Here is a 27,930-nt window from a genome sequence, read left to right as displayed (position 1 = left end):
GACTGTGGTGTCCTGTCTGTTGTTATTATTATACAGGAGAAGCAGACTGTGGTGTCCTGTCTGTTATTATTATACAGGAGGAGCAGACTGAGGTGTCCTGTCTGTTATTATTATACAGGAGGAGCAGACTGTGGTGTCCTGTCTGTTATTATTATACAGGAGGAGGAGACTGTGGTGTCCCGTGTGTTATTGTTATACAGGAGGAGCAGACTGTGGTGTCCTGTCTGTTATTATTATTATTATACAGGAGGAGCAGACTGTGGTGTCCTGTCTGTTATTATTATAGAGGAGGAGCAGACTGTTGTGTCCTGTCTGTTATTATACAGGAGGAGCAGACTGTGGTGTCCTGTCTGTTATTATTATACAGGAGGAGCCGACTGTGGTGTCCTGTCTGTTATTATCATACAGGAGGAGGAGACTGTGGTGTCCTGTCTGTTATTATTATACAGGAGGAGCAGACTGTGGTGCCCTGTCTGTTATTATTATTATACAGGAGGAGCAGACTGTGGTGTCCTGTCTGTTATTATTATACAGGAGGAGCCGACTGTGGTGTCCTGTCTGTTATTATTATAGAGGAGGAGCAGACTGTGGTGTCCTGACTGTTGTTATTATACAGGAGGAGCAGACTGTGCTGTCCTGTCTGTTATTATTATACAGGAGGAGCCGACTGTGGTGTCCTGTCTGTTATTATCATACAGGAGGAGGAGACTGTGGTGTCCTGTCTGTTATTATTATACAGGAGGAGCAGACTGTGGTGCCCTGTCTGTTATTATTATTATACAGGAGGAGCAGACTGTGGTGTCCTGTCTGTTATTATTATACAGGAGGAGCAGACTGTGGTGTCCTGTCTGTTATTATTATACAGGAGGAGCAGACTGTGCTGTCCTGTCTGTTATTATTATACAGGAGGAGCAGACTGTGGTGTCCTGTCTGTTATTATTATACAGGAGGAGCAGACTGTGGTGTCCTGTCTGTTGTTATTATTATAGAGGAGGAGCAGACTGTGGTGTCCTGTTTGTTATTATACAGGAGGAGGAGACTGTGGTGTCCTGTCTGTTATTATTATACAGGAGGAGCAGACTGTGGTGTCCAGTGTGTTATTGTTATACAGGAGGATCAGACTGTGGTGTCCTGTCTGTTATTATTATTATACAGGAGGAGCAGACTGTGGTGTCCTCTCTGTTATTATTATACAGGAGGAGCAGACTGTGGTGTCCTGTCTGTTATTATTATACAGGAGGAGCAGACTGTGGTGTCCTGTCTGTTATTATTATACAGGAGGAGCAGACTGTGGTGTCCTGTATGTTATTATTATACAGGAGGAGCAGACTGTGGTGTCCTGCCCATTATTATACAGGAGGAGCAGACTGTGGTGTCCTGTCTGTTATTATTATACAGGAGGAGCAGACTGTGGTGTCCTGTCTGTTATTATTATACAGGAGGAGCAGACTGTGGTGTCCTGTCTGTTATCATACAGGAGGAGCAGACTGTGGTGTCCTGTCTGTTATTATTATTATAGAGGAGGAGCAGACTGTGGTGTCCTGTCTGTTATTATTATACAGGTGGAGCAGACTGTGGTGTCCTGTCTGTTGTTAATATTATACAGGAGGAGCAGACTGTGGTGTCCTGTCTGTTGTTGTTATTATTATTATACAGGAGGAGAAGACTGTTGTGTCCTGTCTGTCATTATTATACAGGAGGAGCAGACTGCTGTGTCCTGTCTGTTATTATTATACAGGAGGAGCAGACTGTGGTGTCCTGTCTGTTATTATTATACAGGAGGAGCAGACTGTGGTGTCCTGTCTGCTATTATTATTATACAGGAGGAGCAGACTGTGGTGTCCTGTCTGTTATTATTATACAGGAGGAGCAGACTGTGGTGTCCTTTCTGTTATTATTATACAGGAGGAGCAGACTGTGGTGTCCTGTCTGTTATTATTATACAGGAGGAGCAGACTGTGGTGTCCTGTCTGTTATTATTATACAGGAGGAGCAGACTGTGGTGTCCTGTCTGTTATTATTATTATACAGGAGGAGCAGACTGTGGTGTCCTGTCTGTTATTATTATTATACAGGAGGAGCAGACTGTGGTGTCCTGTCTGTTATTATACAGGAGGAGCAGACTGTGGTGTCCTGTCTGTTGTTATTATTATACAGGAGAAGAAGACTGTGGTGTCCTGTCTGTTATTATTATACAGGAGGAGCAGACTGAGGTGTCCTGTCTGTTATTATTATACAGGAGGAGCAGACTGTGGTGTCCTGTCTGTTATTATTATACAGGAGGAGGAGACTGTGGTGTCCCGTGTGTTATTGTTATACAGGAGGAGCAGACTGTGGTGTCCTGTCTGTTATTATTATTATACAGGAGGAGCAGACTGTGGTGTCCTGTCTGTTATTATTATAGAGGAGGAGCAGACTGTTGTGTCCTGTCTGTTATTATTATACAGCAGGAGCAGACTGTTGTGTCCTGTCTGTTATTATTATACAGGAGGAGCCGACTGTGGTGTCCTGTCTGTTATTATCATACAGGAGGAGGAGACTGTGGTGTCCTGTCTGTTATTATTATACAGGAGGAGCAGACTGTGGTGCCCTGTCTGTTATTATTATTATACAGGAGGAGCAGACTGTGGTGTCCTGTCTGTTATTATTATACAGGAGGAGCCGACTGTGGTGTCCTGTCTGTTATTATTATAGAGGAGGAGCAGACTGTGCTGTCCTGTCTGTTATTATTATACAGGAGGAGCAGACTGTGGTGTCCTGTCTGTTGTTATTATTATACAGGAGAAGAAGACTGTGGTGTCCTGTCTGTTATTATTATACAGGAGGAGCAGACTGAGGTGTCCTGTCTGTTATTATTATACAGGAGGAGCAGACTGTGGTGTCCTGTCTGTTATTATTATACAGGAGGAGGAGACTGTGGTGTCCCGTGTGTTATTGTTATACAGGAGGAGCAGACTGTGGTGTCCTGTCTGTTATTATTATTATACAGGAGGAGCAGACTGTGGTGCCCGGTCTGTTATTATTATTATACAGGAGGAGCAGACTGTGCTGTCCTGTCTGTTATTATTATACAGGAGGAGGAGACTGTGGTGTCCTGTCTGTTATTATTATACAGGAGGAGCCGACTGTGGTGTCCTGTCTGTTATTATCATACAGGAGGAGGAGACTGTGGTGTCCTGTCTGTTATTATTATACAGGAGGAGCAGACTGTGGTGCCCTGTCTGTTATTATTATTATACAGGAGGAGCAGACTGTGGTGTCCTGTCTGTTATTATTATACAGGAGGAGCCGACTGTGGTGTCCTGTCTGTTATTATTATAGAGGAGGAGCAGACTGTGCTGTCCTGTCTGTTATTATTATACAGGAGGAGCAGACTGTGGTGTCCTGTCTGTTATTATTATACAGGAGGAGCAGACTGTGGTGTCCTGTCTGTTGTTATTATTATAGAGGAGGAGCAGACTGTGGTGTCCTGTTTGTTATTATACAGGAGGAGGAGACTGTGGTGTCCTGTCTGTTATTATTATACAGGAGGAGCAGACTGTGGTGTCCTGTCTGTAATTATTATACAGGAGGAGCAGACTGTGGTGACCTGTCTGTCATTATTATACAGGAGGAGCAGACTGTGGTGTCCTGTCTGTTATTATTATACAGGAGGAGCAGACTGTGGTGTCCTGTCTGTTATTATTATTATACAGGAGGAGCAGACTGTGGTGTCCTGTCTGTTATTATTATTATTATACAGGAGGAGCAGACTGTGGTGTCCTGTCTGTTATTATTATACAGGAGGAGCAGACTGTGGTGTCCTGTCTGTTATTATTATACAGGAGGAGCTGACTGTGGCATCCTGTCTGTTATTATTATACAGGAGGAGCAGACTGTGGTGACCTGTCTGTTATTATTATACAGGAGGAGCAGACTGTGGTGTCCTGTCTGTTATTATTATACAGGAGGAGCAGACTTTGGTGTCCTGTCTGTTATTATTATACAGGAGGAGCAGACTGTGGTGTCCTGTCTGTTATTATTATTATACAGGAGGAGCAGACTGTGGTGTCCTGTCTGTCATTATTATACCTGAGGAGCAGACTGTGGTGTCCTGTCTGTTATTATTATTATACAGGAGGAGCAGACTGTGGTGTCCTGTCTGTTATTATTATAGAGGAGGAGCAGACTGTGGTGTCCTGTCTGTTATTCTTATAGAGGAGGAGCAGACTGTGGTGTCCTGTTTGTTATTCTTATACATGAGGAGCAGACTGTGGTGTCCTGTCTGTTATTATTATTATACAGGAGGAGCAGACTGTGGTGTCCTGTCTGTTATTATTATACAGGAGGAGCAGACTGTGGTGTCCTGTCTGCTATTATTATTATACAGGAGGAGCAGACTGTGGTGTCCTGTCTGTTATTATTATACAGGAGGAGCAGACTGTGGTGTCCTTTCTGTTATTATTATACAGGAGGAGCAGACTGTGGTGTCCTGTCTGTTATTATTATACAGGAGGAGCAGACTGTGGTGTCCTGTCTGTTATTATTATACAGGAGGAGCAGACTGTGGTGTCCTGTCTGTTATTATTATTATACAGGAGGAGCAGACTGTGGTGTCCTGTCTGTTATTATTATTATACAGGAGGAGCAGACTGTGGTGTCCTGTCTGTTATTATTATTATACAGGAGGAGCAGACTGTGGTGTCCTGTCTGTTATTATTATTATACAGGAGGAGCAGACTGTGGTGTCCTGTCTGTTATTATTATTATACAGGAAGAGCAGACTGTGGTGTCCTGTCTGTTATTATTATACAGGAGGAGCAGACTGTTGTGTCCTGTCTGTTGTTATTATTATACAGGAGGAGTAGACTGTGGTGTACTGTCTGTTATTATTATTATACAGGAGGAGCAGACTGTGGTGTCCTGTCTGTTGTTATTATTATACAGCAGGAGCAGACTGTGGTGTCCTGTCTTTTATTATTATTATTATAAAGGAGGGGAAGACTGTGGTGTTCTGTCTGTTATTATTATACAGGAGGAGCAGACTGTGGTGTCCTGTCTGTTATTATTATACAGGAGGAGCAGACTGTGGTGTCCTGTCTGTTATTATTATACAGGAGGAGCAGACTGTGGTGTCCTGTCTGTTATCATACAGGAGGAGCAGACTGTGGTGTCCTGTCTGTTATTATTATTATAGAGGAGGAGCAGACTGTGGTGTCCTGTCTGTTATTATTATACAGGTGGAGCAGACTGTGGTGTCCTGTCTGTTGTTAATATTATACAGGAGGAGCAGACTGTGGTGTCCTGTCTGTTATTATACAGGAGGAGCAGACTGTGGTGTCCTGTCTGTTATTATACAGGAGGAGCAGACTGTAGTGTCCTGTCTGTTATTATTATTATACAGGAGGAGCAGACTGGGGTCCTGTCTGTTATTATTATACAGGAGGAGCAGACTGTGGTGTCCTGTCTGTTATTATACAGGAGGAGCAGACTGTGGTGTCCTGTCTGTTATTATACAGGAGGAGCAGACTGTAGTGTCCTGTCTGTTATTATTATTATACAGGAGGAGCAGACTGTGGGGTCCTGTCTGTTGTTATTATACAGGAGGAGCAGACTGTTGTGTCCTGTCTGTTATTATACAGGAGGAGCAGACTGTGGTGTCCTGGCTGTTATTATTATACAGGGGGAGCAGACTGTGGTGTCCTGTCTGTTATTATACAGGAGGAGCAGACTGTGGTGTCCTGTCTGTTGTTATTATTATACAGGAGAAGCAGACTGTGGTGTCCTGTCTGTTATTATTATACAGGAGGAGCAGACTGAGGTGTCCTGTCTGTTATTATTATACAGGAGGAGCAGACTGTGGTGTCCTGTCTGTTATTATTATACAGGAGGAGGAGACTGTGGTGTCCCGTGTGTTATTGTTATACAGGAGGAGCAGACTGTGGTGTCCTGTCTGTTATTATTATTATACAGGAGGAGCAGACTGTGGTGTCCTGTCTGTTATTATTATAGAGGAGGAGCAGACTGTTGTGTCCTGTCTGTTATTATACAGGAGGAGCAGACTGTGGTGTCCTGTCTGTTATTATTATACAGGAGGAGCCGACTGTGGTGTCCTGTCTGTTATTATCATACAGGAGGAGGAGACTGTGGTGTCCTGTCTGTTATTATTATACAGGAGGAGCAGACTGTGGTGCCCTGTCTGTTATTATTATTATACAGGAGGAGCAGACTGTGGTGTCCTGTCTGTTATTATTATACAGGAGGAGCCGACTGTGGTGTCCTGTCTGTTATTATTATAGAGGAGGAGCAGACTGTGGTGTCCTGACTGTTGTTATTATACAGGAGGAGCAGACTGTGCTGTCCTGTCTGTTATTATTATACAGGAGGAGCCGACTGTGGTGTCCTGTCTGTTATTATCATACAGGAGGAGGAGACTGTGGTGTCCTGTCTGTTATTATTATACAGGAGGAGCAGACTGTGGTGCCCTGTCTGTTATTATTATTATACAGGAGGAGCAGACTGTGGTGTCCTGTCTGTTATTATTATACAGGAGGAGCAGACTGTGGTGTCCTGTCTGTTATTATTATACAGGAGGAGCAGACTGTGCTGTCCTGTCTGTTATTATTATACAGGAGGAGCAGACTGTGGTGTCCTGTCTGTTATTATTATACAGGAGGAGCAGACTGTGGTGTCCTGTCTGTTGTTATTATTATAGAGGAGGAGCAGACTGTGGTGTCCTGTTTGTTATTATACAGGAGGAGGAGACTGTGGTGTCCTGTCTGTTATTATTATACAGGAGGAGCAGACTGTGGTGTCCAGTGTGTTATTGTTATACAGGAGGATCAGACTGTGGTGTCCTGTCTGTTATTATTATTATACAGGAGGAGCAGACTGTGGTGTCCTGTCTGTTATTATTATACAGGAGGAGCAGACTGTTGTGTCCTGTCTGTTATTATTATACAGGAGGAGCAGACTGTGGTGTCCTGTCTGTTATTATTATACAGGAGGAGCAGACTGTGGTGTCCTGTATGTTATTATTATACAGGAGGAGCAGACTGTGGTGTCCTGCCCATTATTATACAGGAGGAGCAGACTGTGGTGTCCTGTCTGTTATTATTATACAGGAGGAGCAGACTGTGGTGTCCTGTCTGTTATTATTATACAGGAGGAGCAGACTGTGGTGTCCTGTCTGTTATCATACAGGAGGAGCAGACTGTGGTGTCCTGTCTGTTATTATTATTATAGAGGAGGAGCAGACTGTGGTGTCCTGTCTGTTATTATTATACAGGTGGAGCAGACTGTGGTGTCCTGTCTGTTGTTAATATTATACAGGAGGAGCAGACTGTGGTGTCCTGTCTGTTGTTGTTATTATTATTATACAGGAGGAGAAGACTGTTGTGTCCTGTCTGTCATTATTATACAGGAGGAGCAGACTGCTGTGTCCTGTCTGTTATTATTATACAGGAGGAGCAGACTGTGGTGTCCTGTCTGTTATTATTATAGAGGAGGAGCAGACTGTGGTGTCCTGTCTGTTGTTATTATTATACAGGAGAAGCAGAATGTGGTGTCCTGTCTGTTATTATTATTATACAGGAGGAGCAGACTGTGGTGTCCTGTCTGTTATTATTATACAGGTGGAGCAGACTGTGGTGTCCTGTCTGTTGTTAATATTATACAGGAGGAGCAGACTGTGGTGTCCTGTCTGTTGTTGTTATTATTATACAGGAGGAGAAGACTGTTGTGTCCTGTCTGTCATTATTATACAGGAGGAGCAGACTGCTGTGTCCTGTCTGTTATTATTATACAGGAGGAGCAGACTGTGGTGTCCTGTCTGTTATTATTATAGAGGAGGAGCAGACTGTGGTGTCCTGTCTGTTGTTATTATTATACAGGAGAAGCAGAATGTGGTGTCCTGTCTGTTATTATTATTATACAGGAGGAGCAGACTGTGGTGTCCTGTCTGTTATTATACAGGAGGAGGAGACTGTGGTGTCCTGTCTGTTATTATACAGGAGGAGGAGACTGTGGTGTCCTGTCTGTTATTATACAGGAGGAGCAGACTGTGGTGTCCTGTCTGTTGTTATTATTATACAGGAGAAGCAGACTGTGGTGTCCTGTCTGTTATTATTATTATTATTATTATACAGGAGAAGCAGACTGTGGTGTCCTGTCTGTTATTATACAGGAGGAGCAGACTGTGGTGTCCTGTCTGTTATTATTATACAGAAGGAGCAGACTGTGGTGTCCTGTCTGTTATTATTATACAGGAGAAGCAGACTGTGGTGTCCTGTCTGTTATTATTATTATGCAGGAGGAGCAGACTGTGGTGTCCTGTCTGTTGTTATTATTATACAGGAGGAGCAGACTGTGGTGTCCTGTCTGTTATTATTATACAGGAGGAGGAGACTGTGGTGTCCTGTCTGTTATTATTATACAGGAGGCGCAGACTGTGGTGTCCTGTCTGTTGTTATTATACAGGAGGAGCAGACTGTGGTGTCCTGTCTGTTATTATTATACAGGAGGAGCAGACTGTGGTGTCCTGTCTGTTATTATTATACAGGAGGAGCAGACTGTGGTGTCCTGTCTGTTATTATTATGCAGGAGGAGCAGACTGTGGTGCCCTGTCTGTTGTTATTATACAGGAGGAGCAGACTGTGGTGTCCTGTCTGTTATTATTATTATACAGGAGGAGCAGACTGTGGTGTCCTGTGTGTTATTATTATTATACAGGAGGAGCAGACTGTGGTGTCCTGTGTGTTATTATTATTATACAGGAGGAGCAGACTGTGGTGTCCTGTGTGTTATTATTATTATACAGGAGGAGCAGACTGTGGTGTCCTGTCTGTTATTATTATTATACAGGAGGAGCAGACTGTGGTGTCCTGTCTGTTATTATTATTATACAGGAGGAGCAGACTGTGGTGTCCTGTCTGTTATTATTATTATACAGGAGGAGCAGACTGTGGTGTCCTGTCTGTTATTATTATTATACAGGAGGAGCAGACTGTGGTGTCCTGTCTGTTATTATTATTATACAGGAGGAGCAGACTGTGGTGTCCTGTCTGTTATTATTATACAGGAGGAGCAGACTGTGGTGTCCTGTCTGTTATTATTATACAGGAGGAGGAGACTGTCGTGTCCTGTCTGTTATTATACAGGAGGAGCAGACTGTGGTGTCCTGTCTGTTATTATTATACAGAAGGAGCAGACTGTGGTGTCCTGTCTGTTATTATTATACAGGAGGAGCAGACTGTGGTGTCCTGTCTGTTATTATTATACAGGAGGAGCAGACTGTGGTGTCCTGTATATTATACAGGAGGAGCAGACTGTGGTGTCCTGTCTGTTGTTATTATTATACAGGAGGAGCAGACTGTGGTGTCCTGTCTATTATACAGGAGAAGCAGACTGTGGTGTCCTGTCTTTTGTTATTATTATACAGGAGGAGCAGACTGTGGTGTATTGTCTGTTATTATTATACAGGAGGAGCAGACTGTGGTGTCCTGTCTGTTATTATTATACAGGAGGAGCAGACTGTGGTGTCCTGTCTGTTGTTATTATTATACAGGAGGAGCAGACTGTGGTGTCCTGTCTGTTATTATTATACAGGAGGAGCAGACTGTTGTGTCCTGTCTGTTGTTATTATACAGGAGGAGCAGACTGTGGTGTCCTGTCTGTTATTATTATACAGGAGGAGCAGACTGTGGTGTCCTGTCTGTTATTATTATACAGGAGGAGCAGACTGTGGTGTCCTGTCTGTTATTATTATACAGGAGGAGCAGACTGTGGTGTCCTGTCTGTTATTATTATACAGAAGGAGCAGACTGTGGTGTCCTGTCTGTTATTATTATACAGGAGGAGCAGACTGTGGTGTCCTGTCTGTTATTATTATACAGGAAGAGCAGACTGTGGTGTCCTGTATATTATACAGGAGGAGCAGACTGTGGTGTCCTGTCTGTTGTTATTATTATACAGGAGGAGCAGACTGTGGTGTCCTGTCTATTATACAGGAGAAGCAGACTGGTGTCCTGTCTGTTGTTATTATTATACAGGAGGAGCAGACTGTGGTGTATTGTCTGTTATTATTATACAGGAGGAGCAGACTGTGGTGTCCTGTCTGTTATTATTATACAGGAGGAGCAGACTGTGGTGTCCTGTCTGTTGTTATTATTATACAGGAGGAGCAGACTGTGGTGTCCTGTCTGTTATTATTATACAGGAGGAGCAGACTGTTGTGTCCTGTCTGTTGTTATTATACAGGAGGAGCAGACTGTGGTGTCCTGTCTGTTATTATTATACAGGAGGAGCAGACTGTGGTGTCCTGTCTGTTATTATTATACAGGAGGAGCAGACTGTGGTGTCCTGTCTGTTATTATTATACAGGAGGAGCAGACTGTGGTGTCCTGTCTGTTATTATTATACAGAAGGAGCAGACTGTGGTGTCCTGTCTGTTATTATTATACAGGAGGAGCAGACTGTGGTGTCCTGTCTGTTATTATTATACAGGAGGAGCAGACTGTGGTGTCCTGTATATTATACAGGAGGAGCAGACTGTGGTGTCCTGTCTGTTGTTATTATACTGGAGGAGCAGACTGTGGTGTCCTGTCTATTATACAGGAGAAGCAGACTGTGGTGTCCTGTCTGTTGTTATTATTATACAGGAGGAGCAGACTGTGGTGTATTGTCTGTTATTATTATACAGGAGGAGCAGACTGTGGTGTCCTGTCTGTTATTATTATACAGGAGGAGCAGACTGTGGTGTCCTGTCTGTTGTTATTATTATACAGGAGGAGCAGACTGTGGTGTCCTGTCTGTTATTATTATACAGGAGGAGCAGACTGTGGTGTCCTGTCTGTTATTATTATAGAGGAGGAGCAGACTGTGGTGTCCTGTCTGTTATTATTATACAGGAGGAGCAGACTGTGGTGTCCTGTCTGTTATTATTATTATGCAGGAGGAGCAGACTGTGGTGTCCTGTCTGTTATTATTATTATGCAGGAGGAGCAGACTGTGGTGTCCTGTCTGTTATTATTATTATACAGGAGGAGCAGACTGTGGTGTCCTGTCTGTTGTTATTATTATACAGGAGGAGCAGACTGTGGTGTCCTGTCTGTTGTTATTATTATACAGGAGGAGCAGACTGTGGTGTCCTGTCTGTTATTATTATACAGGAGGAGCAGACTGTGGTGTCCTGTCTGTTATTATTATAGAGGAGGAGCAGACTGTGGTGTCCTGTCTGTTATTATTATACAGGAGGAGCAGACTGTGGTGTCCTGTCTGTTATTATTATTATGCAGGAGGAGCAGACTGTGGTGTCCTGTCTGTTATTATTATTATGCAGGAGGAGCAGACTGTGGTGTCCTGTCTGTTATTATTATTATGCAGGAGGAGCAGACTGTGGTGTCCTGTCTGTTATTATTATTATACAGGAGGAGCAGACTGTGGTGTCCTGTCTGTTGTTATTATTATACAGGAGGAGCAGACTGTGGTGTCCTGTCTGTTATTATTATACAGGAGGAGCAGACTGTGGTGTCCTGTCTGTTATTATTATACAGGAGGAGCAGACTGTGGTGTCCTGTCTGTTATTATTATACAGGAGGAGCAGACTGTGGTGTCCTGTCTGTTATTATTATACAGGAGGAGCAGACTGTGGTGTCCTGTCTGTTATTATTATACAGGAGGAGCAGACTGTGGTGTCCTGTATGTTATTATTATACAGGAGGAGCAGACTGTGGTGTCCTGCCCATTATTATACAGGAGGAGCAGACTGTGGTGTCCTGTCTATTATTATTATACAGGAGGAGCAGACTGTGGTGTCCTGTCTGTTATTATTATACAGGAGGAGCAGACTGTGGTGTCCTGTCTGTTATCATACAGGAGGAGCAGACTGTGGTGTCCTGTCTGTTATTATTATTATAGAGGAGGAGCAGACTGTGGTGTCCTGTCTGTTATTATTATACAGGTGGAGCAGACTGTGGTGTCCTGTCTGTTGTTAATATTATACAGGAGGAGCAGACTGTGGTGTCCTGTCTGTTATTATTATTATACAGGAGGAGCAGACTGCTGTGTCCTGTCTGTTATTATTATACAGGAGGAGCAGACTGTGGTGTCCTGTCTGTTATTATTATAGAGGAGGAGCAGACTGTGGTGTCCTGTCTGTTGTTATTATTATACAGGAGAAGCAGAATGTGGTGTCCTGTCTGTTATTATTATTATACAGGAGGAGCAGACTGTGGTGTCCTGTCTGTTATTATACAGGAGGAGGAGACTGTGGTGTCCTGTCTGTTATTATACAGGAGGAGCAGACTGTGGTGTCCTGTCTGTTGTTATTATTATACAGGAGAAGCAGACTGTGGTGTCCTGTCTGTTATTATTATTATTATTATACAGGAGAAGCAGACTGTGGTGTCCTGTCTGTTATTATACAGGAGGAGCAGACTGTGGTGTCCTGTCTGTTATTATTATACAGAAGGAGCAGACTGTGGTGTCCTGTCTGTTATTATTATACAGGAGAAGCAGACTGTGGTGTCCTGTCTGTTATTATTATTATGCAGGAGGAGCAGACTGTGGTGTCCTGTCTGTTGTTATTATTATACAGGAGGAGCAGACTGTGGTGTCCTGTCTGTTATTATTATACAGGAGGAGGAGACTGTGGTGTCCTGTCTGTTATTATTATACAGGAGGCGCAGACTGTGGTGTCCTGTCTGTTGTTATTATACAGGAGGAGCAGACTGTGGTGTCCTGTCTGTTATTATTATACAGGAGGAGCAGACTGTGGTGTCCTGTCTGTTATTATTATACAGGAGGAGCAGACTGTGGTGTCCTGTCTGTTATTATTATGCAGGAGGAGCAGACTGTGGTGCCCTGTCTGTTGTTATTATACAGGAGGAGCAGACTGTGGTGTCCTGTCTGTTATTATTATTATACAGGAGGAGCAGACTGTGGTGTCCTGTATATTATACAGGAGGAGCAGACTGTGGTGTCCTGTCTGTTGTTATTATTATACAGGAGGAGCAGACTGTGGTGTCCTGTCTATTATACAGGAGAAGCAGACTGTGGTGTCCTGTCTTTTGTTATTATTATACAGGAGGAGCAGACTGTGGTGTATTGTCTGTTATTATTATACAGGAGGAGCAGACTGTGGTGTCCTGTCTGTTATTATTATACAGGAGGAGCAGACTGTGGTGTCCTGTCTGTTGTTATTATTATACAGGAGGAGCAGACTGTGGTGTCCTGTCTGTTATTATTATACAGGAGGAGCAGACTGTTGTGTCCTGTCTGTTGTTATTATACAGGAGGAGCAGACTGTGGTGTCCTGTCTGTTATTATTATACAGGAGGAGCAGACTGTGGTGTCCTGTCTGTTATTATTATACAGGAGGAGCAGACTGTGGTGTCCTGTCTGTTATTATTATACAGGAGGAGCAGACTGTGGTGTCCTGTCTGTTATTATTATACAGAAGGAGCAGACTGTGGTGTCCTGTCTGTTATTATTATACAGGAGGAGCAGACTGTGGTGTCCTGTCTGTTATTATTATACAGGAGGAGCAGACTGTGGTGTCCTGTATATTATACAGGAGGAGCAGACTGTGGTGTCCTGTCTGTTGTTATTATTATACAGGAGGAGCAGACTGTGGTGTCCTGTCTATTATACAGGAGAAGCAGACTGGTGTCCTGTCTGTTGTTATTATTATACAGGAGGAGCAGACTGTGGTGTATTGTCTGTTATTATTATACAGGAGGAGCAGACTGTGGTGTCCTGTCTGTTATTATTATACAGGAGGAGCAGACTGTGGTGTCCTGTCTGTTGTTATTATTATACAGGAGGAGCAGACTGTGGTGTCCTGTCTGTTATTATTATACAGGAGGAGCAGACTGTTGTGTCCTGTCTGTTGTTATTATACAGGAGGAGCAGACTGTGGTGTCCTGTCTGTTATTATTATACAGGAGGAGCAGACTGTGGTGTCCTGTCTGTTATTATTATACAGGAGGAGCAGACTGTGGTGTCCTGTCTGTTATTATTATACAGGAGGAGCAGACTGTGGTGTCCTGTCTGTTATTATTATACAGAAGGAGCAGACTGTGGTGTCCTGTCTGTTATTATTATACAGGAGGAGCAGACTGTGGTGTCCTGTCTGTTATTATTATACAGGAGGAGCAGACTGTGGTGTCCTGTATATTATACAGGAGGAGCAGACTGTGGTGTCCTGTCTGTTGTTATTATACTGGAGGAGCAGACTGTGGTGTCCTGTCTATTATACAGGAGAAGCAGACTGTGGTGTCCTGTCTGTTGTTATTATTATACAGGAGGAGCAGACTGTGGTGTATTGTCTGTTATTATTATACAGGAGGAGCAGACTGTGGTGTCCTGTCTGTTATTATTATACAGGAGGAGCAGACTGTGGTGTCCTGTCTGTTGTTATTATTATACAGGAGGAGCAGACTGTGGTGTCCTGTCTGTTATTATTATACAGGAGGAGCAGACTGTGGTGTCCTGTCTGTTATTATTATAGAGGAGGAGCAGACTGTGGTGTCCTGTCTGTTATTATTATACAGGAGGAGCAGACTGTGGTGTCCTGTCTGTTATTATTATTATGCAGGAGGAGCAGACTGTGGTGTCCTGTCTGTTATTATTATTATGCAGGAGGAGCAGACTGTGGTGTCCTGTCTGTTATTATTATTATACAGGAGGAGCAGACTGTGGTGTCCTGTCTGTTGTTATTATTATACAGGAGGAGCAGACTGTGGTGTCCTGTCTGTTGTTATTATTATACAGGAGGAGCAGACTGTGGTGTCCTGTCTGTTATTATTATACAGGAGGAGCAGACTGTGGTGTCCTGTCTGTTATTATTATAGAGGAGGAGCAGACTGTGGTGTCCTGTCTGTTATTATTATACAGGAGGAGCAGACTGTGGTGTCCTGTCTGTTATTATTATTATGCAGGAGGAGCAGACTGTGGTGTCCTGTCTGTTATTATTATTATGCAGGAGGAGCAGACTGTGGTGTCCTGTCTGTTATTATTATTATGCAGGAGGAGCAGACTGTGGTGTCCTGTCTGTTATTATTATTATACAGGAGGAGCAGACTGTGGTGTCCTGTCTGTTGTTATTATTATACAGGAGGAGCAGACTGTGGTGTCCTGTCTGTTATTATTATACAGGAGGAGCAGACTGTGGTGTCCTGTCTGTTATTATTATACAGGAGGAGCAGACTGTGGTGTCCTGTCTGTTATTATTATACAGGAGGAGCAGACTGTGGTGTCCTGTCTGTTATTATTATACAGGAGGAGCAGACTGTGGTGTCCTGTCTGTTATTATTATACAGGAGGAGCAGACTGTGGTGTCCTGTATGTTATTATTATACAGGAGGAGCAGACTGTGGTGTCCTGCCCATTATTATACAGGAGGAGCAGACTGTGGTGTCCTGTCTATTATTATTATACAGGAGGAGCAGACTGTGGTGTCCTGTCTGTTATTATTATACAGGAGGAGCAGACTGTGGTGTCCTGTCTGTTATCATACAGGAGGAGCAGACTGTGGTGTCCTGTCTGTTATTATTATTATAGAGGAGGAGCAGACTGTGGTGTCCTGTCTGTTATTATTATACAGGTGGAGCAGACTGTGGTGTCCTGTCTGTTGTTAATATTATACAGGAGGAGCAGACTGTGGTGTCCTGTCTGTTATTATTATTATACAGGAGGAGCAGACTGCTGTGTCCTGTCTGTTATTATTATACAGGAGGAGCAGACTGTGGTGTCCTGTCTGTTATTATTATAGAGGAGGAGCAGACTGTGGTGTCCTGTCTGTTGTTATTATTATACAGGAGAAGCAGAATGTGGTGTCCTGTCTGTTATTATTATTATACAGGAGGAGCAGACTGTGGTGTCCTGTCTGTTATTATACAGGAGGAGGAGACTGTGGTGTCCTGTCTGTTATTATACAGGAGGAGCAGACTGTGGTGTCCTGTCTGTTGTTATTATTATACAGGAGAAGCAGACTGTGGTGTCCTGTCTGTTATTATTATTATTATTATACAGGAGAAGCAGACTGTGGTGTCCTGTCTGTTATTATACAGGAGGAGCAGACTGTGGTGTCCTGTCTGTTATTATTATACAGAAGGAGCAGACTGTGGTGTCCTGTCTGTTATTATTATACAGGAGAAGCAGACTGTGGTGTCCTGTCTGTTATTATTATTATGCAGGAGGAGCAGACTGTGGTGTCCTGTCTGTTGTTATTATTATACAGGAGGAGCAGACTGTGGTGTCCTGTCTGTTATTATTATACAGGAGGAGGAGACTGTGGTGTCCTGTCTGTTATTATTATACAGGAGGCGCAGACTGTGGTGTCCTGTCTGTTGTTATTATACAGGAGGAGCAGACTGTGGTGTCCTGTCTGTTATTATTATACAGGAGGAGCAGACTGTGGTGTCCTGTCTGTTATTATTATACAGGAGGAGCAGACTGTGGTGTCCTGTCTGTTATTATTATGCAGGAGGAGCAGACTGTGGTGCCCTGTCTGTTGTTATTATACAGGAGGAGCAGACTGTGGTGTCCTGTCTGTTATTATTATTATACAGGAGGAGCAGACTGTGGTGTCCTGTGTGTTATTATTATTATACAGGAGGAGCAGACTGTGGTGTCCTGTGTGTTATTATTATTATACAGGAGGAGCAGACTGTGGTGTCCTGTGTGTTATTATTATTATACAGGAGGAGCAGACTGTGGTGTCCTGTCTGTTATTATTATTATACAGGAGGAGCAGACTGTGGTGTCCTGTCTGTTATTATTATTATACAGGAGGAGCAGACTGTGGTGTCCTGTGTGTTATTATTATTATACAGGAGGAGCAGACTGTGGTGTCCTGTGTGTTATTATTATTATACAGGAGGAGCAGACTGTGGTGTCCTGTCTGTTATTATTATTATACAGGAGGAGCAGACTGTGGTGTCCTGTCTGTTATTATTATACAGGAGGAGCAGACTGTGGTGTCCTGTCTGTTATTATTATACAGGAGGAGCAGACTGTGGTGTCCTGTCTGTTATTATTATACAGGAGGAGCAGACTGTGGTGTCCTGTCTGTTATTATTATACAGGAGGAGCAGACTGTGGTGTCCTGTCTGTTATTATTATACAGAAGGAGCAGACTGTGGTGTCCTGTCTGTTATTATTATACAGGAGGAGCAGACTGTGGTGTCCTGTCTGTTATTATTATACAGGAGGAGCAGACTGTGGTGTCCTGTATATTATACAGGAGGAGCAGACTGTGGTGTCCTGTCTGTTGTTATTATTATACAGGAGGAGCAGACTGTGGTGTCCTGTCTATTATACAGGAGAAGCAGACTGTGGTGTCCTGTCTTTTGTTATTATTATACAGGAGGAGCAGACTGTGGTGTATTGTCTGTTATTATTATACAGGAGGAGCAGACTGTGGTGTCCTGTCTGTTATTATTATACAGGAGGAGCAGACTGTGGTGTCCTGTCTGTTGTTATTATTATACAGGAGGAGCAGACTGTGGTGTCCTGTCTGTTATTATTATACAGGAGGAGCAGACTGTTGTGTCCTGTCTGTTGTTATTATACAGGAGGAGCAGACTGTGGTGTCCTGTCTGTTATTATTATACAGGAGGAGCAGACTGTGGTGTCCTGTCTGTTATTATTATACAGGAGGAGCAGACTGTGGTGTCCTGTCTGTTATTATTATACAGGAGGAGCAGACTGTGGTGTCCTGTCTGTTATTATTATACAGAAGGAGCAGACTGTGGTGTCCTGTCTGTTATTATTATACAGGAGGAGCAGACTGTGGTGTCCTGTCTGTTATTATTATACAGGAGGAGCAGACTGTGGTGTCCTGTATATTATACAGGAGGAGCAGACTGTGGTGTCCTGTCTGTTGTTATTATTATACAGGAGGAGCAGACTGTGGTGTCCTGTCTATTATACAGGAGAAGCAGACTGTGGTGTCCTGTCTGTTGTTATTATTATACAGGAGGAGCAGACTGTGGTGTATTGTCTGTTATTATTATACAGGAGGAGCAGACTGTGGTGTCCTGTCTGTTATTATTATACAGGAGGAGCAGACTGTGGTGTCCTGTCTGTTATTATTATACAGAAGGAGCAGACTGTGGTGTCCTGTCTGTTATTATTATACAGGAGGAGCAGACTGTGGTGTCCTGTCTGTTATTATTATACAGGAGGAGCAGACTGTGGTGTCCTGTATATTATACAGGAGGAGCAGACTGTGGTGTCCTGTCTGTTGTTATTATTATACAGGAGGAGCAGACTGTGGTGTCCTGTCTATTATACAGGAGAAGCAGACTGTGGTGTCCTGTCTGTTGTTATTATTATACAGGAGGAGCAGACTGTGGTGTATTGTCTGTTATTATTATACAGGAGGAGCAGACTGTGGTGTCCTGTCTGTTATTATTATACAGGAGGAGCAGACTGTGGTGTCCTGTCTGTTGTTATTATTATACAGGAGGAGCAGACTGTGGTGTCCTGTCTGTTATTATTATACAGGAGGAGCAGACTGTGGTGTCCTGTCTGTTATTATTATAGAGGAGGAGCAGACTGTGGTGTCCTGTCTGTTATTATTATACAGGAGGAGCAGACTGTGGTGTCCTGTCTGTTATTATTATTATGCAGGAGGAGCAGACTGTGGTGTCCTGTCTGTTATTATTATTATGCAGGAGGAGCAGACTGTGGTGTCCTGTCTGTTATTATTATTATGCAGGAGGAGCAGACTGTGGTGTCCTGTCTGTTATTATTATTATGCAGGAGTGTACGGCTTATTATGGTCGTATAGTCAGATACTCTAATCTCTGCTTGGGAACTCTGCAGCTCCTTCAGGGTTACCTTTTGGTCTCTCTACTGCCTCTCTGATTAATGTTCCCCTTGCCAGGGCTGAGAGTTTTAGTGGGCGGTCTTCTCTTGTCAGATTTGTTGTGGTACCATCTTCTTTCCTTTTGATGATAATGGATTTGATGGTTCTTCGGGGGATCATCAGAGATTGGGATATTCACCCCCTAACTAAAGGTATGAGTGTAAAGCCCCCTTTACTGCTTATTACATTCATACCTTTCTAGTAGAATTTCATTGAAGCATTTTTGATGGAGCAGGGAGCCGTCGTCTACCTGTTCCACCATTCACCCTTTGCCTCTGAGTTTCTGCGCTGCAGCACAATGATGTCACTACATTGCTCCTGCTGTGCAGAGCTTCAGAATGCGCGCTGCTGACTGTGGAGTGCAGTGGGGCATCATGTTGAATGGAAAGTACTGTGGGTGTCATCACACTTTGTGGGTAATCAAACTGTTTGGGGGAACTGTGGGGGTCATCATGCTGTGGAGGTAGACATATTGTGTTTGGGTCACGGGGGGCCTCATAGTGTGTGTGGAGGAGCTGTAAGGACATCATAGTGTGTTGGGGCACTGTGGGGGCATCCTACTTTGCTTGTGGTACTATATTGTGGGATAATCATGCTGTTCATGTGGAGAGCACTGTGGGGATATCATACTGTGTTTGGGGGGCATCTATATTTTCATCATACTTTATGGGGGCCATGAAAGGAGTTCTTTGTAAATATTTTTGTGCTGAACAGGTGTCTCTAACCAGTGGCATCTTCTGCGATGATGTCTAGTCACATGCAACCATTTCAATCAATTACTTGTCACCTTTGAAGTGACATCACATCTGGAGGACATCATACCGATACTGTTGGGGTACATAGCTCCCAATACTGTAGAAATAACCAGTAATGGGCACAAGCTAAAAGTTAAAGGTGCACAGTTTACACTACCTGGGCATGGCAAAAAGAGGAAGCCATCACCGGCTGCCACCAGATTCCTGAAGAGGCAGGTGGTCAAAAGCCATCAAGTGACAGGAAAAGGCCCACAACAAGACTTGGTGGCAGCAGACACTCAGGTTTCAGTTTGCACAATAATGTTATGTCTAAACTGTGTCTTTTTTTTGGCGCATTTGTTTTTCAAGCAGAAGATACTTTAGAAATTGCTACTTTTCTCTGTTATGTGATCCTGAAGTCAGGGTTTTTTTGTTGTTTTTTTTCAAGCGATTTCTTTATCATTTACCTTTCTAAGGCTGAGTTCACACGATGCATTTTTAGTGCGTTTCCGCTGCGTTTTTGCAGTTGCGTAAATGCCGCGGAAACGCATTAAAAACGCATGGTAGAAGGGCAGCAATGTTCCCCAATTGAAATCCGCATGTGCTGTGCCCATGATGCGGATTTTTCCGCAGCGTAAACGCTGCGCTCAAAAATCCGCAGCATGTCAATTAATTTTGCTTAAACGCGGCGTTTTCGCCGCCATTGACTTGCATTAGAACGCGCCAATTCCGCAAGACTGCATCTGTACTTGCGTAATCCACGCGTTCTAATGTGCGGATGGTACCCGGGTGTAGAGGAGAGGAGAGTCTCATCCACACCCAGGTACCATTAAAAAAGCTGTAAAAAAAGAATAAAATAAAAAATAAATGTATACTTACCTTCTGTCGGCCCGCGCACCGCTCCTGCTTGGTTCCCGGCACTTTGCAGTGAGTTGAAGGACCTGCGCTGACGTCAGAGTCATGTGACGGGTCACGTGACGCTGACGTCGGCAGGTCTTTCAATTCAAAGTTGCCGGCGAGGGAGAACGGATTGAGCAGGACAGCGCGGGCCATCAGAGGGTAAAGTATACATTTATTTTTTATTTTTACCACTCTCTTGGGTCACACTATATAAATCCATGCCGGTTGCATGGATTTATATAGTGTGACCTAGTTATCAAGCACTTTCCAAGTGATGCTAATCGCTTGGAAACCGCTTGTCAATCTGCATGCGTTTTTTCTGCCAGGGAGATGCAGAAATGATGCAGAAATTTTCTGCTTTATTTCTGCATCGTGTGCACATACCCTAACTGCATTTTCCAGACCGTCTTTGATTTCCATTAAACAATAAAGAAAATGCTAGCTTTTTTTACATTTTAAGCAAAGACGCTGGTTGAATGCTCAAAAAGATCCCTGGCGTCTTTTATACCCTTCCTATTAACATTTGTGTTGTAAAGTATGAAGTGTCTTTCTAGCAGAAATCGCCTGAAGAATGTTCAGGTTACTTACTTTAATCACTTGGAGTTTTTGAAAGCCTGATGCGCTTAAAAGAAATTCAAAAGCCCCAACACATGAACAGTAAATCATTTTCCTATACAAATTAACTGGACAGTTCATTTAATAGTTTTTTAGTCCTTTCTGTGCCACTTTTTTCAAGTGGACCTACTTAAACAAGCGGCAGGAAAAGATGCAGTGTGAACATACCCTAAGGCGCATACAAAATACTGACAATCTCCATGCCGAAGCTCTAAGACCTACACCTCTACTGACTCAAAAACGCAAGAAACGTTGGCGCTAATATGTTAAAAACCATATAAATATGTAGAAACTTTGGAATTCTTTTCTGTCAAGCTCTGAAATAAAATTGGATCTTTTCAGACCTATGATTCAGCAGTATGCCTGGAGGAAGAATGAATTATACGCTGAAAAAAACACCCTGCCTACAGAGAAGCATGGTGGTGGCTCAGCAATACCTGTAGTGAAACATGACAGTGGCTAGGTGAGCTTCTGTGCCTGTTTTGCTTCCTCTGGCACTTGAAACCTGCAGCGTGTGGAAGGAAAGATGGAGTCAATCAAGTATCAGGAAATCCTTTTGTGTTGAAGCTGGAGGCATCATTGAACCTTCCAACAGGGCAATAATCTCAAGCATAACTCAATATCCACCAAAGCTTGGTTTTAGAAGAAATCCTGGAAGATTCTAGAGTTGCAGTTTCCTGACCTGTTCCCAATAGAAAAAAACTTTGGTGTGATTTTAAAAAGGCAGTTTCACCATTCAAATCCAAGAATATTAGTGAACTGGATGCCACTGCCCATGAGTAATAAGCTAAGATTCCTCAGGAACCATACCAGATCCTGGTGTCTGCATTACATTTACTATCTTATAACAAGCTAAGATGAATAGTAAAGATGTTTGTCATAAAGGGACTGAATAATTCTGAGCCTACAGTAGTTGATAAATGTGACATTTACGTTGTTATATTAGTTGTGTTGAGAGATCTTGTTTAGTTTATTGCAAGCAATAGAAAGTTTGTACATTTTGCTAAAAAGCCTGACTTGCAAGGGGGGTTCAATATCTTTGAATTGAGCAGTTTGATAACCTATGTATTATGTTTTTCTAACACGTTTATCTAAAATATTTCTAGTCTGATTCTACTTTGCAACTAGTCTGTATGGGAGAGTCCGAAATAGATGAAATGATTTGCTGAGAATGGAGAAAGGGAAAAATCTCATGACCAAAAGGATATTGAACCTCACACTGGAAATCATCTATCTGCTGACCGGAGAGGTGAGTGTTCCTGGAAATCTTTCACATGACCATACTCTTGTCCATTTGCAACCGTGTCACTTACAGATATGTGGATGTTGAAAATGTATATTTCATTGTTTGCCATCATACTCAGGATTACACAATAGTGAAGAAGACTCCTGGTCAATGTGTGACCACCAGCTGCTCTTATTATGTGCCGGGAGAATGGAACAAGACCCAGATCTCCATCAAGGAGCCTCCATTTCACTCCCTGACAACTGAATATCATGATAAGAAGATCCTGGACCTCATCAACAAGATGATTGAGCTGCTGACTGGAGAGGTGAGCGCTGCTGGGAATACTGGGGCATTATACAGGAACACAAGGGATGATGTGTCTGGATGATGATGTATCATTGTGTGTCAGGTTCCTATAAGGTGTCAGGATGTCACTGTCCATTTCTCCATGGAGGAGTGGGAATATATAGACGGACACAAGGATCTGTACAAGGACGTCATGATGGAGGACCACCAGCCCCTCATATCACCAGGTAAATGAAGAGTCTTGGATACGGTGAAGGAAAGAGCAGTTTTGAGGGGCATCTACATACCCTGATAATCGCATAACAACTATATATTAAGTCACTGTGTGTGGATTTGTTTGTTTTTTTACAGATGAATGCAGCAACAGACATCTACCAGAAAAATGTGTTAATCCTTTGTGTTCCCAAGATTCTGTAGAGGAAGATAACTGTGAGCTTCAAGATGTTCAGGTAGCCCAAATTGAGGTTTCCAGAAAGTTTTATCTTTTCCCATCTTGTAGAATACATACAGTGACTTGCGATTGTATTCACACACACACCCCCCCCCCCCATGTACAGAACATGGCTACAACTTTGAACACTTGGTTTTTTTTTTATTGTGAAGCAAACAACAAATAGGACTAAATAGCTGAAAAATTCAGTGTGCTTAACTATTTAACCTCCCTAAAGTCAGTACTTTGTAGAGCCTCCTTTTGTGGCAATTACTGCTGCAAGTCGCTTTGGATAAGTCTCTATGAGCTTTCTACATCTTGCCACTGGGATTTTTGCCCATTCCTGAAGGCAAAACTGCTCCAGCTCCATCAAGTTAGATGGGTTTCCTCTGGTGAACAATAATCTTCAAGTCTGATCAAAGATTCTCAGTTGGATTAAGGTCTGGGTTTTGACTAGACCACTCCAACACATTTCATATGTCCCCTTAAACCACTCGAGTGTTGCTTTAGCAGTATATCCTTTGGGTCATTGTCTTGTTGGAAGGTGAACCTCCGTCCCAGTCTCAACTCACTGACAAACTGAAACAGGTTTTGCTTAAGAATATCCGTGTATTTTACACCATCCATTTTTCTCTTGACTCGGACCATTTTCCCTGTCCCTGCTGCAGAAAAAAATCCCCACAGCATGATGCTGCCACCACCATGCTTCACTGTGGGGATGGTGTTCTTGGGGTGAAGAGCTGTGTTGGTTTGGCGCCAGACATAGCGTTTACCTCCATTCATTTGGGGAGTCTCTCACATGTCTTTTGGCAAACTCAAGACAAGCCTTACAATTTTGGGTGTAAGTAAAGGCTTTTTTTTCTGCCCACTTTTCCATAAAGGCCACCTCTATGGAGTGTACGGCTTATTGTGGTCATATGGACAGATACTCCAGTGTCTGCTTGGGAACTCTGCAGCTCCTTCAGGGTTACCTTTTGGTCTCTCTACTGCCTCTCTGATTAATGTTCCCCTTGTCAGGGCTGAGAGTTTTAGTGGGCGGTCTTCTCTTGTCAGATTTGTTGTGGTACCATCTTCTTTCCTTTTGATGATAATGGATTTGATGGTTCTTCGGGGGATCATCAGAGATTGGGATATTCGCCTCCTAACTAAAGGTATGAGTGTAAAGCCCCCTTTAATGCTTATTACATTCATACCTTTCTAGTAGAATTTCATTGAAGCATTTTTGAGAAATTTTATTTTTGAAATTTTAATCTCAAGTGCATCGTAGTGGGTTCATCATTCACTAGCTCTGCTATACCTCGCCGCCTTCTGGTCATTGAGTGACAGGTCACTCTTCCCACAGTGGCCTGTCTCTCCTGCACAGGCGCTGTCATTGTCCAGGTTCATTTCATCAAAAGGGATGGCGCCTGCACAGTGATCTCTTGATGACATTGAGTGTTCAATGTCCCGACTCCTGCAACGTCCTCAAGAGTTCACTGCTCAGGCACCACCTCTTCTGATTAAATGATCCCGGACAATGACAGCATCTGCACAGGGGAGAGAGGTCACTGAGGATAGTGACCTGTTAACAACCCCCCGGTGGCCACGAAGTACAGCAGAGCCGGTGAGTGAAGTTTCCGTCCTGATGGACTTGGGGCATTTTTGAAGTTTAATTCTCAACGAAAATCTACTAAATGGGTATGAATGTAATGAGCATTAAGGGGGTTGCACTCATATCCTTTAGTTAGGGGTACGATATCCTGCTGACAGGTTCTCTGTGTTTTTCATGCAACTTGTATTATCAGCTTAGATGTGTTTACATTGCTTTCTCCACTCTTTATAACACGGTCAGCGTTTTTGTCAGGGTCAAAACAGCAGGCTGACTCCCTTTAAAAAATACATCTTTTTTGGCAAAAACAAGCTCTTATATGGCAATGTTGATGGAAACGTGCTAACGTTCTGGTTCTAGGACTGTGTTGATTAAAAAATAATCCTGTGACCCTGCTGGCCATGTCTTCAACAGGTAAAAGATCATTTACATAAGTCAAACTTTTATATATGGGTTTTATTTGTTAAGGATGAAGATCTAATTCATATTAAGGTTGAAGTTACTGAGGAAGATGAGAATGACATAGTCACTAACGAATTTAAGGAAGAGGAAGAGAATGTATATATCAGCCCAGGTGAGTAACGAGTATTATGAGAACAGACACATGATCATGATGTTATTGTATTTTCTTTAACTTCCATAACCTCAGTTTATCAAAACTTCATAATTCTTTTGCTTCAAGACTTCAATAGGTTTTCAGACTTTAACAGTTTTTAGATTCTGTTTTTGAAAATTGAGGTGGCATCCGCTTCAAGAAAATATATTATATTTATTATACTCAGATTCTATGTAGTGAAGTAGAAATGTAATGTGTTTTGTTTTTCATCCAACAGATTTATTGAGCACCACAGAAGCCACAGGTGGACATCGGATTTTACCTCCAGATTGTAAAAGAATAGTTAACAACTTTACACAAGAATTTGAAGGACAGCATTTTTTTACACCTGATATAGCCACTATCCTGCCCAGCAGCAATTTATTTAATCCATATGTTGAGGAACATTCGCTGGATAGTTCATTCATTGTTACAAGTACAGATCACAGAGATGATAAATATTACCCTTGTTCCGAATGTGGGAAGTACTTCAAAAATAGAGCAAATCTTCTTCGGCATCTGAGAATTCATACAGGAGAGAAACCTTTTCCATGTTCTGAATGTGGGAAATGTTTTACCCAAAAAAGTGGCTTTATTCAACATATGAGAATTCACACCGGGGAGAAGCCATTTTCATGTTCTGAATGCGGAAAACGTTTTAGGCTGAAGTCTACTCTGGTCCAACATCAAAAAATTCACACAGGAGAAAAGCCGTTTTCATGTTTAGAGTGTGAAAAATGGTTTGCCAGAAAATCAGAACTTTTTAGACATGCGAGCACTTACCACACAGACGATAAACTATTTCTATGCACTAAGTGTGGGAATAGATTTTCAAAAAAATCTGATTTTATTCAACATCAAAGCATTCATACAGGAGAGAAGTGTTTTTCATGTTCTGAGTGTGAGAAATGCTTTACAAGAAGGTCTAACCTTGTAAAACATCAGAGAGTTCACACAGGGGAGAAGCCATTTTCATGTTCTGAGTGTGGGAAAAGTTTTGTGAAAAAGTGTAAACTTGATAAACACCTGAAAATTCATGCTGGGGAAAAACCATTCTCTTGTTCTGATTGTGGAAAATGCTTCATGTTGAAGTTTAACCTTGTTACACATCAAAAAATTCATACTGGAGAAAAGCCATTTTCCTGTCCTGAGTGTGGGAAATGTTTCTCTCGGAAGGCTAACCTTGTCGAACATCAGAGGATCCATATGGGAGTGAAAAGATTTTCATGTTCTGTGTGTGGAAAACGTTTCTCACACAAAACAGCTGTTGTCCAACATGAGCGAAGTCATGTGGGAGAAAAACCATTTTCTTGCTTTGAATGTGGGAAATGTTTTACACGGAAAGCTAGTCTAATTGAACATCGGAGTATTCACACGGGGGAGAAGCCATTTTCATGCTCAATGTGTGAAAAGCGGTTTTCACACAAATCCGTCCTTGTACAACATGAGCGATCTCACATGGGGGAGAAACCGTTTTCATGTCCTCAGTGTGGAAAGTGTTATACACGGAAGGCTTACCTTGTTGATCATCAGAAAGTTTGCAAGTTTGGGAAGCCATCTGCATCTATGTGAGAAACCCGCTGCTATCAGTAGATTTCCACCAAAACCTATTCATCAACGGAATCTGGTGAAAGGGATGATATTGACGTGGTTCTTGTTCCTAGAGACCTCTTTCCATGTTCTGAAACATGTTAACCATCATGGATCTCGCATGAAAAAGAAACTGCTTAAATGCGCTCAAGACATTAGAATGGTAGACTCAGAAATCTCACATTGTTTGACTTGGAAGCCGTATGAGTACTAGCAATTGAGCATAATTTTTTTTGGTTAATCCTGATATCAAAATCTGTATATATACATTATCTTCAGATTCCATATTAAATGGAGAGTAGACAACAATCTTTATTTTTTTTTTTGTCAGTTTTATATATGTCTTCCGTAATTAAAATTATTATATTCTTTTTATTTAAATATTTTTCCAAGTTCTACAGGCTATCGGTATTTTAGTAAACACAATATATGGCCAAAAGTATGTGAACACCCTTTTGAGTTATTGAGTTGAGGTATTTCAGCTACAATCTTTGCAAACAGATGTCTGCGGTCATGTAATCTCCATAGACTATTATACATTTAGTTACTGTTGTCCATAAACATGTCTTAGGCTGCTACCTTTGCTGCAATTAAATTTGTAAAATCTCTCATCTGCTTATTATTTTTGGTCATCCAAACAATGGATATACAAAGTCTACATACCCCTGCGAAAATGGCAGGTTTTTGTCATGTAAAAAAAATCACACCGAGAAGAATAATTTCAGAACTTTTTACACCTTCAATGTTTACCATTATGTGTACAAATCCATTAAAAATTAAACTGAAATCATTTTGCTGGGTAAAATAAAAATAAACGAAAAAAATGTGGTTGCGTAAGTGTGAACTTTCTCTTATAATTAGGGATGTGGTTGTGTTCAGAATTAGCTGATCACATTTAAACGCATGTTAAATAGGAGTAAGTACATCTGCCTTCATTTAATGTGATTCTGTTTAACCCCATATAAAGTTTAGCTATTCTAATAGGATTTTCCTGACATTGTATTCTCTTATTGCTGAAAGTTATCAGTCAGGAGAAAGGTATAAAAAAATTCAAAGTGACTAGATATAACAGGGAAAAATGTGAGGTTGAT

At 42.4% G+C, this 27,930-nt stretch overlaps 1 protein-coding gene across 2 annotated transcripts in view; it reads left to right on the top strand.

Annotated features, from left to right (window-relative positions):
* The window catches only part of LOC141272992 (uncharacterized), a 167,885-nt gene extending 140,437 nt beyond the window's left edge, over window positions 1–27,448 (top strand). For both annotated transcript variants that reach the window (XM_073684257.1, XM_073684258.1), the window contains exons 2-7: window positions 22,209–22,351; window positions 22,467–22,655; window positions 22,740–22,863; window positions 22,988–23,085; window positions 25,123–25,228; window positions 25,488–27,448. In XM_073684257.1, coding sequence (XP_073540358.1) covers window positions 22,274–22,351; window positions 22,467–22,655; window positions 22,740–22,863; window positions 22,988–23,085; window positions 25,123–25,228; window positions 25,488–26,821 — 1,929 coding nt within the window. In that variant the 5' untranslated portion in view covers window positions 22,209–22,273 and the 3' untranslated portion in view covers window positions 26,822–27,448. The remainder of the gene's footprint in view (window positions 1–22,208; window positions 22,352–22,466; window positions 22,656–22,739; window positions 22,864–22,987; window positions 23,086–25,122; window positions 25,229–25,487) is intronic.
* The last annotated feature ends 482 nt before the right edge of the window (window positions 27,449–27,930 follow it).

This window comes from Phyllobates terribilis, unplaced genomic scaffold, assembly GCF_046119375.1.
Source record: "Phyllobates terribilis strain yellow unplaced genomic scaffold, ASM4611937v1 Scaffold_5__5_contigs__length_657084704, whole genome shotgun sequence".
NCBI classification, from domain to species: Eukaryota; Metazoa; Chordata; class Amphibia; order Anura; family Dendrobatidae; genus Phyllobates; species Phyllobates terribilis.
Note: the sequence above shows the minus strand (reverse complement) of the source record. Positions and strands in the feature narration are given on the sequence as shown.